General features: G+C 44.0%; 1 protein-coding gene across 1 annotated transcript in view; it reads left to right on the forward strand.

Moving 5' to 3' along the window:
- svopa (SV2 related protein a) overlaps positions 1–13607 on the forward strand; it is a 41096-nt gene that overhangs the window by 3637 nt on the left and 23852 nt on the right. The window contains exons 2-8 of the mRNA XM_078226113.1: positions 6431–6591; positions 7990–8075; positions 8988–9086; positions 9225–9296; positions 12315–12439; positions 12536–12599; positions 13445–13570. Coding sequence (XP_078082239.1) covers positions 6431–6591; positions 7990–8075; positions 8988–9086; positions 9225–9296; positions 12315–12439; positions 12536–12599; positions 13445–13570 — 733 coding nt within the window. The remainder of the gene's footprint in view (positions 1–6430; positions 6592–7989; positions 8076–8987; positions 9087–9224; positions 9297–12314; positions 12440–12535; positions 12600–13444; positions 13571–13607) is intronic.

Genomic DNA, 13607 nt, shown 5'->3' on the forward strand with positions numbered 1-13607 from the left:
AATACAAAGAAAAGGCAGACAGGGTGAGGGCCCAAAAAAGACAATTATCACTTATCAAGGGGTGCATTTTTCTTGTGTGCTATCCAGGTGTTTGGAATAGACATAAAAAGAGTCCTCTCAGAAATGGAACTGATACTCAGATGTTCAATAAATTTGAGGTTTATTGAATGGGAAGTTGTAACTTCTGTGATCACACTAAAAGGTATGACTTAGTCCAGATGTTCCCTAACTGGGTTCTGCAGAACTCTGGAATTCCATGGGAGGCTTCCAAGGAGGCTCCATGGGAACAACCTCACAGTTTTGAGAAAAGCTATCCTTCCAGCTTGTCCAATTGGAGGCAGTTATCATCCTGCATTGATGACTGATGGGCACACTAGTCAGCCTATCAGCAGCCAGTACACTAAGAAGATGGCCTCTGAACGAGCTGGAAAAAGTGTCGGTGAGCATTAAAAGCCTGAGGTAGAGGTCAGCGCGGCTGAGAGTAAAGGTGAGCCGAAGGCAGAGATGGAGTAAAGGCAGTGGCAGGGCAGAGGCCCAGTAGTGGAGTGAAAGCAGTAGCGGAGTGAAGACCCAGAGGCTAAACGAATGCAATAGTGTAACGAAGGCACAGCAAAGGCAGCGGCAGATTGAAGGCCCAGCAGGTGGCAGAGCAGGCAGTGGGCAGCTGATGGTGAGTAAATGATATTGACTGGCAGAGAGGGCCAAGGGGAGAGGGCCACGGGGAGAGGGCCACGGGGAGAGGGCCACGGGGAGAGAGCCATGGGGACAGGGTCATGGGGACAGGGTCATGGGGAGAGGATCTTAGGGAGAGGGCCATGGGGAGAGGGGTCATGGGGAGAAGGTCACAGGAGGAGGGCCACGGATGGAGAGGACCATGGGGAGAGAGGGGAAAGTGGGGTCAGACTTAAATTCTTTGTTGAAGGTAATGTTTTAACGATGATAAAAACATGTATATAGATATACGAGAAAATTCTATCTATTCTGTACATTTGTTTTCTGTGTTCATACGTATTTCACAAAAAGTACTTAACTTAAACATAAAAAGAATGTTTGGGGTTCCTGCAATGTTCTTGGGAGCTCGGGAGGGTTCCATATCCAGAAACATTTGGGAACTCTGACTTGCTCTATTCAAATTTGTAGTGTATTTGCAACTGAAGGAAATATAATCCTTTGTGACATAGCTTTATTACATAATCACAAGTGGAATTACTTGATTGCACAATGAGAAAAGTGGGATATATAAAGCTCAATGCATGTGTAAGATATTAAGATTCATCAGTCATTTGCAGGTTTTGTGATTTTAAGTTATGGAACTGAAAAAAGATTCGTTGATCTGCCATGGTATTGCACTTGAACAGTAAAGACAAAGTATAGTTTTTGGGTGAGAGTGGAGAATAATGACACAGGGTGTCTAAATATCAGTCCTCCTTTTACGCTCATCCATCAAACCCTGATAAATTATACTTCAATTTTGCATTTCTATTTATAGTTAAGTAGCAAAACTTACAGCAGTTGGGATCAGGTGTGAATTTTTTAATGCGTTATAGATGATTCAGCAATGCAACATCACAGTGAAAAATAATATAAAGCAATTTCAACTGATTTCCTTTGGCTGTTAAACTATGAACATATTTCTTAGTTAGAAGGCCTTCCTTGACTGTTTCATGGAGTAGAATAAATGGATGCATTTCAGCTGGGGATGTAATGTAATAAAAAATCTTCTTTCATAAGGTGACTATCAGCAAGCCATGAATCAGCCTCATTCCAAAGGAGATATTTGTTGTGTCAAATTGGTTCGGTTGTGAACACTGTCATCACTGGGTCAGGCCTTTGTGGATTTGAACTGCATACAGAGTTTCACTTAATTTGAAAGACACTGAAGGGTATGGCAGAAGAGGGAGAACCAGCAATTGAAAGATATAATTCTTTAGAAGTGAAATGGCAAGCAGATAGATCAAAGCATTATAAAAAAAGGAATAGCATCTGGGTTCTATAAATAACGACACATAGTAAAGCGGTAAATATTAATTAATGGTTAGATCTACAGCTTCTGTGTAGTTTTGATGGTCTATTATAGAAAGGGCTTTAATATCCACAGAATATATTCACTAGGATGAAGGTGGGATGATGGGAAATTATGTTGCCAGCAGCCCATGCCCCTTTATTTTTGAAAAATATTCTCCGACCCCACCTGCAGCTGGGATTCTCCAGCCCCGCTGCAATGAATGGAGATGTGGCTAAGTGCCAAATTCTCTGTTCTTGCTGGCAGCGGTAGCAGGGCATGTGAGACTGGAGAATTCCAGCCATGGTATTTAAACTTTCAATTGATTGAAAGTTTTGCAATTTGAACTGAGACGGGCAGATGGCTGCATTTAAAAGTGAAGGTGAGAAACAAACAAATCATGCTCAGGGGAGTTTGAAGAGAGACATTTCCTGTAATCCAGGCACCCATTAAAACTTGTAAGGAAGAGACATTAAAATGCAATACACTGAATATCGAAATAATGGCTGCCATGGATAGACACACCCAAAACATCTTGGAAATACATAATGGGTGAAGTATTTCAAGGCAAGGCTATCCAGCCACTTGAGAGAGATTGCAAGTGACACAGGCAGTATCAAGAAAGGCTTCAGCAGAGGAAACAGGCTGAAGGCTGTGTTCCCTCCCTCTCTCTCTTTTTGGAATAAGAATGTCACCTGGTTTAAGAAGCCAACATGACCAGAAACTTACTGGCGAATCAAAATCTCATAATAATTGCAATATCTTCTCTGCCTGACCACATTCAAGAAACCAGCCAAATCAGCCACAGCGTTTAAAATCTATACCTCAAGGACATTCAAAGATACTTACCCTTATGTTCTTTGATGTGTGTTTGTGTATGTGTGTGTCTGCACATGTGCTGAATGTTTGACATTGTGCTGTTATCATGTAAACAAATTTGCTCTTTCTTTGACTCAAGAAAACCTTGTTTGATTGGCTCCTTCTTGCTTAAGTAGTTACATACATTTGATTTGGAGCAGGCACGCCCTTGTCAAGATAAGCTTAAGCCTTTGTCGTGACCATCTGAGGAGGTTGGACTGAGGGAAGCCAGTTCACCCCTTCTCACCTGGTTGCAACAATAGTTATGCGATTTAAATGACTGATGGTGTTTCTAATGAAGGATCATCATGGTAATGTGTGGATGTGCAAAATATGCAATCCACAGTATTTCTCATACTTTGTGTTTTACCAACACTGGATATTGAAGGTATCTCTTCATCCTTGCCCTCAGCATTGCTACAAGCAGTGCACTGTGACAAACCATTCAAAAAATTACCTACAACTGTGAAGTTAAAGTGACAGAAAAAGACAACAAAAGTAAAACATTTTTATATAATTTGAGCCATTAAATAATAAAGCTCTGAGCTGATATTCTAGTATGAACTGAGACTTGTACTAGGGCCAGGGGATGATGTTGATGTGATGCATTGGTGCCGACCTTTGACATGTTTGAGGGGAGTCAGTCCAGGACTCGATGCTGATGAATGACCATCTGTACAGATGCTGGTCACTGGAGATGTTATAGAAGAAAACATCTGCCTGGTACTCTGAAGCATCTACAACAGCTTCGGCTGGAAGGGGAGGGGGGGTCAAGGGGTTTGTGGGGATGGGGGAGGTACAGTAGCGATGGGGGGGAGAGAGGAAGAAAAATAATTGGTGTGATGTTTTAGGATCAAAAAGGGATGAATAAGTAAATTAAACAGTTGTATCTTAAGCAAGGAAGTCCAACAGAAAGCATAATGTTAAAGGCGGTGGAGAATGAAATGTTTCAGGGAATAATAAAGGAAATTGTTTCTGAAGCAAATTTAGTAAAAGTTGGCTAAATGACACATTGCAAATATATCTGTGAAGTCTCCTCTCAGGACTGGTAAACTAAATCAGTTTTGCCTTGTTACTCTACGATGCATTGAGGTACTGCAGCCAGAAGTAAACCTCTGTCATGGTTAATGGAACTGTGGTAATCAGCAAAAAGACACATTCCAGGTCCCCAGCCACCCGACATCAAATTCTAGCACATTATGATCGCTGTTGCTTAAAGGCACTTTTACTATGGTGTTATTGATTCGGTCACCATCACCTTCTCAATGAGAATTAGGGATGAGCAACAAATGAGGGTCTTCCACATTCCACTAAAAAATATTCTCAGAAGTCAGCCAATGAGATTGGGCACCAGAATTTGCCCTCTCCCCATTTGCCTCCTTGTTAACAGCTGTTCTTTCAGGGAGACACAACTTCGATCAAAAACTCCACAAGGTGAAGGAAATGTCACCCTGTATTACCATATATCAGTACTCCAAAATGCTGACTTTTAAAAAGCCTATATTCTGTCATAAACCCCAAAACAACATTGGCTAGGCATGTGATAAAGGCCATGGCCAAATGCTGTTACATCATTCCATTCATCTTTCTATTCCTTGCGCACACATTGCTATGTTAAAGGGATGGTGGAAGCATTCATGTCATCTCCATGAGAGGACAGCATCCAGAAACACTCAGAAATAGATCATTTTGAATACTATAATTATATTTGATGAAATAATTGCCAGTAAAGGTAATTAGTGGGTTATGGAAAGCATTTTTTTAAGCTTGAGGTTTAGGATTGCCTGATGTCAGAGTTACGGCCCCCAATAGTACTAAGCCATACAGTTCGGAAAGAGCAGTGTTCAGTTTCTGCTTGTGTTGAGTTAGCTGATTCCACTCTGAAGAGCAGTAGGAGTTCCCCCATATTCACTTCAGTGCGATTCATTCAACTAAGAGCAAAAGTGAGCGTATAATGTATTTCAGCTCTGGAACGGGACATCTTAACAGATTTCCCCTGTTGAGTTAATTAAAATAATTATGTCTAATTTTAATATTCTTTTAGAAACATAGAAACTCGAAGCAGGACTAGGCCATTTGACCCTTCGAACCTGCTCCACCATTCAATTTTGATCATGGCTGATCATCGAATTCAATATCCTGATCCCCACTTCCCCCCGTATCACTTGATCCCTTTTAATGCCAAGTTATCTAATTTCTTCTTGAAATCAGACAACGTTTTGGCCTCAACTACTTTCTATGGTAGTGAATTCCACACATTCACCACCCTCTGAATGAAGAAATCTTATCTTTTACCTGCTTTTATCTGTCCATTTTCTCCGTCATACCTTTATGATGTAATTGTTGATGACATGAACTGGCTTATCACTCTAGAAATTAGATCAGGTTGCACCTGTTCAATACGCATCAACGGGCCCCAGTGGTTTAATATGGCGGATGGTCTGCATGTGCTCATTTTGAACTTTAAGTGTGCAGCTCCCATATTGGTAAAGGTCCCTCCATCAGTGTCTAGGGCACATGCCTGAAACATCCGTTAAGCACTGTGCATGTGAAAATTATGGGCCTAAAGCATGTTGAGGCCCCTTTGCAAGATTCGATACCTTGACCACAGCATGCGGCGTGCACAATGTGGACAGTTTTGCCAGCTGTTTGACAGTGGTCATGAAAGAGTATAAAAGGTCTTTTATAATTTGCGTTATTGGAATATTCCTGCTCTTTCTGGCTCCACATTAAATCTGTGGGTCACTGCAAGCCTTCTCTCATGATGGCCTTTCCCTGTTCCTGGATTCTCTGCACAACCTGGGCCAACCGATCTTTCAGGAATCTGTGACTGTTGACCTGCCTTTGAGGCTGAAACTGGCCAGAGGAGCCTGCGGTTAATAAGCCATTGAGACCAGCGGACCAATTACCCGTGGTCCAAGATTGTACCAAGTTGGGTTATGGTCCAGTTTCAATTTGACTGCCTCAGAGGGATGAATTTTCACCGGTTAAGTTACTTATCCAGATGGCTGCAGCGATTCAGGTTTCCGAGCTACCTGTTAAATGAGCTCCCCGATACATCATGCTGAATTAATTGTCCCCGGTCTATTCCCTGATCAACAGACATCATTTAAGCAAAAGTATTTAAACAAAAGTAATTGATTTTTTAGTGAGATTAGAGATGGCCAAACCCCTTGTTAATAGTATAAAAGCAAAGTACTGCGGATGCTGGAACCTGAAACGTAAACAGAAAATGCTGGAAAATCTCAGCAGGTCTGACAGCATCTGTGGAAAGAGAATAGAGACAATGGATCCCTTCAGGGTCATCTAGACTCGAAACGTTGGCTCTATTCTCTCTCCACAGATGCTGTCAGTCCTGATGAGATTTTCCAGCATTTTCTTTTTGCTCTTTGTTAATAGTAGTTCTGGTGACAAGATTCCGTCTTTCCAGAGGGGCCTATATTCATGGTTCTAAAGCATACTTTAATAGAATTCTCAAAACATTGTGCCGATGAATATTCCCTCTTTAGGACACAAACCAATCTTTAAGGCAGTGATGTGTTGATTCTTTGGTTGCTTGCTTCTTTTCAGTGTAGTGAAGTTCCGTCGCACTGGTGAAAGTACAAGGTCAGAAGATGATACGTGTTCCGGAGAGCATGAGATTGAGATAGAAGGAGTGCAGTCTGAACTCGAGCCAGTTGAACTGGATGATGGAGGCACTGTGCCCAAAGACTTTGCAAATCCTACAGATGGTAAAGTATACATTGTTATTAAAAAGAGGCTTGTATCATCATAAAAATATGTGTCACATACAGAATGGAAATATGCACAAGATCATTTATTTGCTACAAATAACTACCAACTTTTCACCTTGTGCTGCTTGTACGTTACGTTGAAATTAGATGCTAGTGATGGTGAAATTGTCTGGAACAAACAATACTGACAAGCAAATACCTGCTTCAATTTCTAACCTGAAATAATTTGACTGATGTCAGTCTACATATTTATCTCAGACACAAATTGCTTCCATCCTCTGAGAAGGATGACTCAAATCAATCAGAGTACTCACTCATAATCACCTTGCGGAAAATATCTAGGTGCTGTTCAAGACCAGTTTAGGTTCAGCTGTGATGCATTATTTGATAGAAAAGCTTCCTGACGTTTAGGCTCAAACATGAAGGGTGGGACTCTCCGCCGCGTTCGTCCAAAACCGGAGACTCCCGCCCGAGGTCAATGGACCTTTGCACGGTCCATCCCCGCCCCCACCGCCCGCTATGATTTCTGTGGCAGGCAGGACGGGAGAATTCCCCCTGAAGAATGGAAGCTTGGATGAGACACAATAAGAAAAAATGGCAGGTGCTTATATAGTGACTTCCATCACATCCCAAAACACTTTGCAGTCAGTGATTCACTTTTGAAATATAGGGACCATTGTAATGTAAGCCATTACCCAGAAACTTTTCCCTTTTTCCTGAGTTCTTTGCCCGAAGACAGTTAGAAACCACAGAGCTGCGATCTCTACCATGGGTAGAGCTAGGAGGTAGGTCCCGACTCCACTCCAGACAGAATGGGGATCAGACCCCACGTTGTTGGCATCAATCTGATCCCCACTGGCCATTCAGCCAACTGAGCCAACCAGCTCCCCAAGGAGTCTGAGTTTCTATGGCACCACACACTTTTACATGCATGTTGCTATGGATAGTGATGGTAGAGATTCCAATTGCTTTCCATTCTCCCAGAGCCAGCAATGTGATAAAGATCAGATTTATTTTGTGATGTTAATTGAGGGGTAAATATTCATCAGGATCCTGGGGAGATCTTCCCTCCTGTTCTTTAAAATAGCACCATGGGATCTTTTACAAGCATCTCAACCAACTAGTGGCATCGCCAACAGTGCAGCAGGTCTCTGGGGGTGGGTCTTGAGATCTCAACCTGCTGACTGTAGGGAAGGTGTGGTACCCATGGCTGATACTTTTGGAGCAGAGAAGGGAACTGTCCCCCAATACAGGCAGCACTTCAGAAGGACAGGAGACTGGAAAGGATAAAATTAACTATCCCATGGAAGGGGAGATAGGCGGAGAATAAAAAGATGGGAAACAGGAGTCAAGAGATTTGAAAAAGGATTGTGATGTTGTCACCGTGTTTTTCAGATGTCTTCATGGTGGAGGATGCTGTGGAGGCCATTGGATTCGGGAAGTTTCAATGGAAACTCTCAGTCCTTACTGGACTGGCATGGGTAAGTAACATCCGCTCACCATTCCTTTCCCCAGAGCCTCCGTTGTTTAGCCCATTAAGTTAGAGGATGTCTGCAGTTGCAAAATGATGACAAAGATATAGGAAAGAAAACTAAGAAGGATTGTGAAGGATGTACAAAATTAAGTCTTAAGATTAGAATCAGTTCCTTCATAGCAAATAAACTCTCAGCTAAACTAGTTGATGGTGTATCAACTAGCACCTTTCTAAACAACTGGATGAATACCTGGTTAAGAATGGGATTGTGCATTCGGACAGACAGGTGAAGAAATTGTTCTGCAGCAGCTGGGAGTGAGAACATATTTGATCAAGGAGGGCAACTAGTCAAGACTATACTATATAGGGATGGCACAGTGGCAAGCACTGCTACCTCACAGTGTCAGGGATCCGGGTTCAATTCCAGCCTCGGGCCACTGTCTGTGTGGAGTTTGCACATTCTCCCCATGTCTGCGTGGGTTTCCTCCGAGTGCTTCGGTTTCCTCCCACAGTCCAAAGATGTGTGGGTTAGGTTGATTAGCCATGCTAAATTGACACTTCGTGTCAGGAGAATTGGCAGGATAAATATGTGGGGTTGCGGGAATAGGGCCTGGGTGGGATTGTTGCCGGTGCAGACTCGATGGGCCAAACGGCCTCCTTCTGCACTATAGGGATTCTATGATACAATGTAAGATATAAGGTTTCACTTGATTTTTCCTCGGGGATAATAGAAACGATAGCAAGGCTTTTTCTCAGATGATTAAGTGGGTCGGACAGAGGCCATTCTAGAGCAGATCGTGTATAGATCAAGATAGGCAGAAGAGACCTTTCTCATTCCAAGCTTTCTTACTTCCTTTTCATGTTGACTGCAGTTGCTAGTTCTATGTTATATGTACCAAATGTGCTTTTTTTTTTATAGATGGCTGATGCCATGGAGATGATGATCCTCAGCATTCTTGCACCTCAGCTACACTGTGAGTGGAGATTGCAGAGCTGGCAGGTTGCCCTCCTAACCTCGGTATAGTAACATTACTGGATTTTAATGAATAGCACCATTCACTATTCACTGACCGCATAGCAATAAACTCTACTAAGGTTCCACTTTGATCCTATTTATCTCACCCCTGTTCTTCTGCCTTTTCCTCTTCCACTTTAGGTAGTGTTTATTGGAATGATGTCCAGCTCGTCGCTATGGGGCAATATATCCGATCAGTACGGCAGAAAGACAGTGAGTAGCAGTCAAACTTCTTCTTTTCTGTTTCAGTTCTTTTCTCCTGTGCTCTGAAATTTTGGGCAGGGTTTTACAGCCTTGTTCATCCTGAAATTGCAAAATCCCATCCAAGGTCAACAGACCTTCCCATTTTCCATCCCGTGCCCGCTCCGCTTTCCATGGCAGGCAGGGTGGTAAAATTCCACCCTTTGCCTCTTACTTGGGTACAGTTTATGCCCATTGGCATCACTCTGGTACCTCACGCAAATGGCTATTCTTTACTCACGTGCCCATACATTGAGGGGCGATTCTCCCAAAACTGCTGAATTGGCGGCAAAACTGTTCTAGATCGCGACAGTTCTGACGGTTCAGCTTCTCACCTGAATCTCCGCACTCTGCGCCCTGCCGACGTCCCAGTCGAGAATCTCATTAAAACCCAGGGGAGCGGGGCCTTTTCACCTCAGAGTTTGACAGTTCTGGAACTCTGCACATCCGCAGTGGCACCAAACTGTCAAACCCCCGCATTGCTGCCCCTCCAGACCCCCCTCCATGGCCCGATTGTGGCCCTCACAATGGTTCCCGGGCCAACTCTGACCCCGCCCCCTGTCCTGGAGCACCCCAATGCCCAGGCCCTACCCTCAGCAGTGGCGATTCCCCCACCTCCTCACCCGGCAGACCCTTCCCACTCCTGCACCCCCCCCCCCCCCCCCCCACCCCGCCGGCAGACCAATTCCCCTCCCAGCCCACCCCGATCGCTGCCCGATGCCCGGTGGGCAGTGCCAAGGTGCCCCCTGGGCATGAGCACATTGCCCCTTGGGCAGTGCCATGGTGCACAGGCTGGCACTGCCAGGGTGCCCATGCTCAGGGGGCACCACCCCTGCCACCCGATCCCCCGGGGGCCCCGATTGCCCCCCCTTCATTCCAGCGCGGTCTCCGCTAGTTCCCCGAACGTGGGGAGCTCGTCTGAACCCCGCCGGAATGAAGTACTCCTGGCGGGGTGGGAGATTCGATCGGGACTGGAAAGGTCCCGGTAATCAATTCATCTACATATTTAAAATAGATTTCAAAAAGATTTAAATTACTTACCGGCCTTCCCGCCGGTTTCCAGCTTGGCCTGGCGGGTGACTCTTGCCGGCTCTGGGAGATGTGCATGTGTTCCCCACGCATGCGCAAATCCCCATTCAAGGCCACAGACACGCGTCTCCCGGACGGACCTGCTAGAAAAGTGGCGGGCGCGGTCACGAGAATCGTGGCCTGTGTGTCTAGGGCTATTTGCCCATGAAGAATGCAAGATCCAAGCCCAAACCTGCCCTCACTGGGCACAAGCTGGAGAAGCAGCATCTCACCTTCTGGCTGGGCACGTTACAACCCTCGGGACTCAACGCTGAGTTCGGCAACTTTAGATTTTGACCTTTGCCCTCCATCTTAAACCCCCCCTTTTAAAAAAAATATTCCATACATGTACCCAACCTCACACCAGGCCATCTATCTTTTGTTCTTAAAGTAGCTACATTTTGTTGCCGTTTCTACATTCTCCTCCTTTCAGTTCTGATGAAGAGTCTATGGACTCAAAACCTTAACTCTGTTTCTCTCCTGATAGATGCTGGGTTGCTGAGTTTTTCCAGCATCCTCTGTTTTGGTTTCGGATTCAAGCATCCACAGTGTTTTGCTGACAACAATGTTCTAAGTTGCCCTTGTAGTTCAGAAGGGTCTGTGTCACAGCGGCTGCCACAGTTGGTGGCTGAATACCACCAACTAAATTAAGTTTAAAATGAAGTACGTCCTTTGGCCAATTTGACCTCATCTTTCCAGAATATCGTTTTTGAACTTCCAACAGTCCTACCTCATTACTGCGCAGTGGTGTTAGCCTGGTTTATGTGCTCAATTTCTGGTTTGGGGTTAGAACTCTTAAACTTTTATTCCCTGTAAAGTCCCAACTACGTTAGGTGTTAAAGATTCATAGAGTCATAGAGGTTTACAGCATGGAAACAGGCCCTTTGGCCCAACTTGTCCATGCCGCCCTTTTTTTTTAAAACCCCTAAGCTAATCCCAATTGCCTGCATTTGGCCCATATCCCTCTATACCCATCGCACCCATGTAACTATCTAAATGCTTTTTAAAAGATAAAATTGTACCCGCCTCTACTACTACCTCTGGCAGCTTGTTCCAGACACTCACCACCCTCTGTGTGAAAAGATTGCCCCTCTGGACACTTTTGTATCTCTCCCTTCTCACCTTAAACCTATGCCCTCTAGTTTTAGACTCCCCTACCTTTGGGAAAAGATATTGACTATCTACCTTGTCTATGCCCCTCATTATTTTATAGACCTCTATAAGGTCACCCCTCAGCCTCCTACGCTCCAGAGAAAAAAGTCCCAGTCTATTCAGCTTCTCCTTATAACTCAATCCATCAAGTCCCGGTAGCATCCTAGTAAATCTTTTCTGCACTCTTTCTAGTTTAATAATATCCTTTCTATAATAGGGTGACCAGAATTGCACACAGTATTTCCAAGTGTGGCCTTACCAATGTCTTGTACAACTTAAACAAGACGTCCCAACTCCTCATGTTGTGGGTTTTAAACAAAAAGAAAAGAATGTGGTTTGCACACGGAGGTTCAAACTCACAACAAGAGATTCATTCTGGGGCCATTTGCCTGTACAGAGTACAAACTGAAAGTAAAACAGCCTGTGCAACACCCTAATGACATCACCATCAAATCATGTGATCAGCTCTTAAAGCAACCTGCAACCACTTAAATATATAATAATCCCGTGGTGAGCTGATGTTAAGAGGTTAAAATTCTGCTCTGGTGGTGGCACAAAACAGGCAAGATCAGTTTGGCTACCCATTCTATGCAGCAGCCGGTATTTAATTCTATGGACTGCAATGGAACTGAGTATCAGGCATTGACTATATTGGGTGGCTGATCTGGTACTGCCAATTCTGTGCTCCCTCCGAGTTGAATTCCTCTCTAAATCTCTGGCCGCTGCTATTGTCTAGTAATAACCATCGTTGTTCTTATGTGTTAACCCCAGGGTCTGAAAGTTAGTGTACTCTGGACATTGTACTATGGAATACTGAGTGCCTTTTCACCAATCTACAGCTGGATCCTTGTGCTCAGAGGCTTGGTGGGCTTTGGGATTGGAGGTGTTCCACAATCGTGAGTGCATCACATGATAGTTTATGATCACTTAAAACTTCTTCATTCTAATTGAATGAATGAATAATAATTTCTAGTCTGGGTTGCTGCACACAGGGTAACACTATACGCGGAATTTCTTCCAATGAAATCAAGAGCAAAGTGTATCTTACTAATAGAGGTGAGTGGGACAAATCATTCCCTTGCCACTTGTATTGTCTTTTATTATTTGTAGCGGGGGCGGGCAGATGTTGAGTTTTTTTGGTGTTAACTAAATTGATTTCACTGCTGGGAAAATCCAGTTTTCGGTCTCAGTAATAAGTGTTCCAAGGTCAGGTGTAGCAAAACGTTAGATGCAGAATAATGTTCTATTTACTATATTCCATCAATCTTTCCCAAGTCAAGTAATGCATTGGTTAGGTGTAGAACACAGCTTATTTATACTGCTCTTTCAAGTTGTCCAAAGCTCTGCTTGTATTAGAAAGAAAGCAAAGATTCCTTTATATTAGCCCTCCTGGGTTAATGTCCAAAGGACGTGCTGGTTAGGTGCATTGGCCATGCTAAATTCTCCCTCAGTGTATCCGAACAGACACCGGAGTGTGGTGACTCGGGGATTTTCACAGTAACTTCATTGCAGTGTTAATGTAAGCCTACTTGTGACACTAATAAATAAACTTTAAACATAGATAAGATGCAAAACTACAACTACCCCCCCCCCCCCCCCCCACACCTTCACCCCCTTCTCCCTCCACTGAGCTGAAGCTAAACAATTATCCCACAAGGTCCATGGAGCAAGTGTGAATTTTGTATAATTTCCCAGACTATTCCAGTGTACCTCCTGAAGCCCAGTTACTGATTGGCATTGCTGCCCCCTGCCTCTTGACGAAGATGTAGTGCATGACAGGGAGAGATATTTAAGGACAGAAAAGGAATAAAGCAATCCAGTCTATCAGTAATTAATATTGAGCTTTTTGCTTTTCTCAGTGTCTGTGGATTGCGCTTTATTGGAACTCTCTTTGTTTCCAGGTGTTCTGGGCCTTTGGAACGGTATTTGAGGTCCTGCTGGCAGTGGTGGTGATGCCCACACTCGGCTGGCGCTGGTTGCTCATTCTTTCTGCAGTGCCTCTTATGATTTTCGCTGTCTTGTGTTTTGTAGGTATTTCCACCGGAAGTAAAAAACTTGAATAAC

Source organism: Mustelus asterias, chromosome 13 (assembly GCF_964213995.1).
Source record: "Mustelus asterias chromosome 13, sMusAst1.hap1.1, whole genome shotgun sequence".
In the NCBI taxonomy this organism is placed as follows: domain Eukaryota; kingdom Metazoa; phylum Chordata; class Chondrichthyes; order Carcharhiniformes; family Triakidae; genus Mustelus; species Mustelus asterias.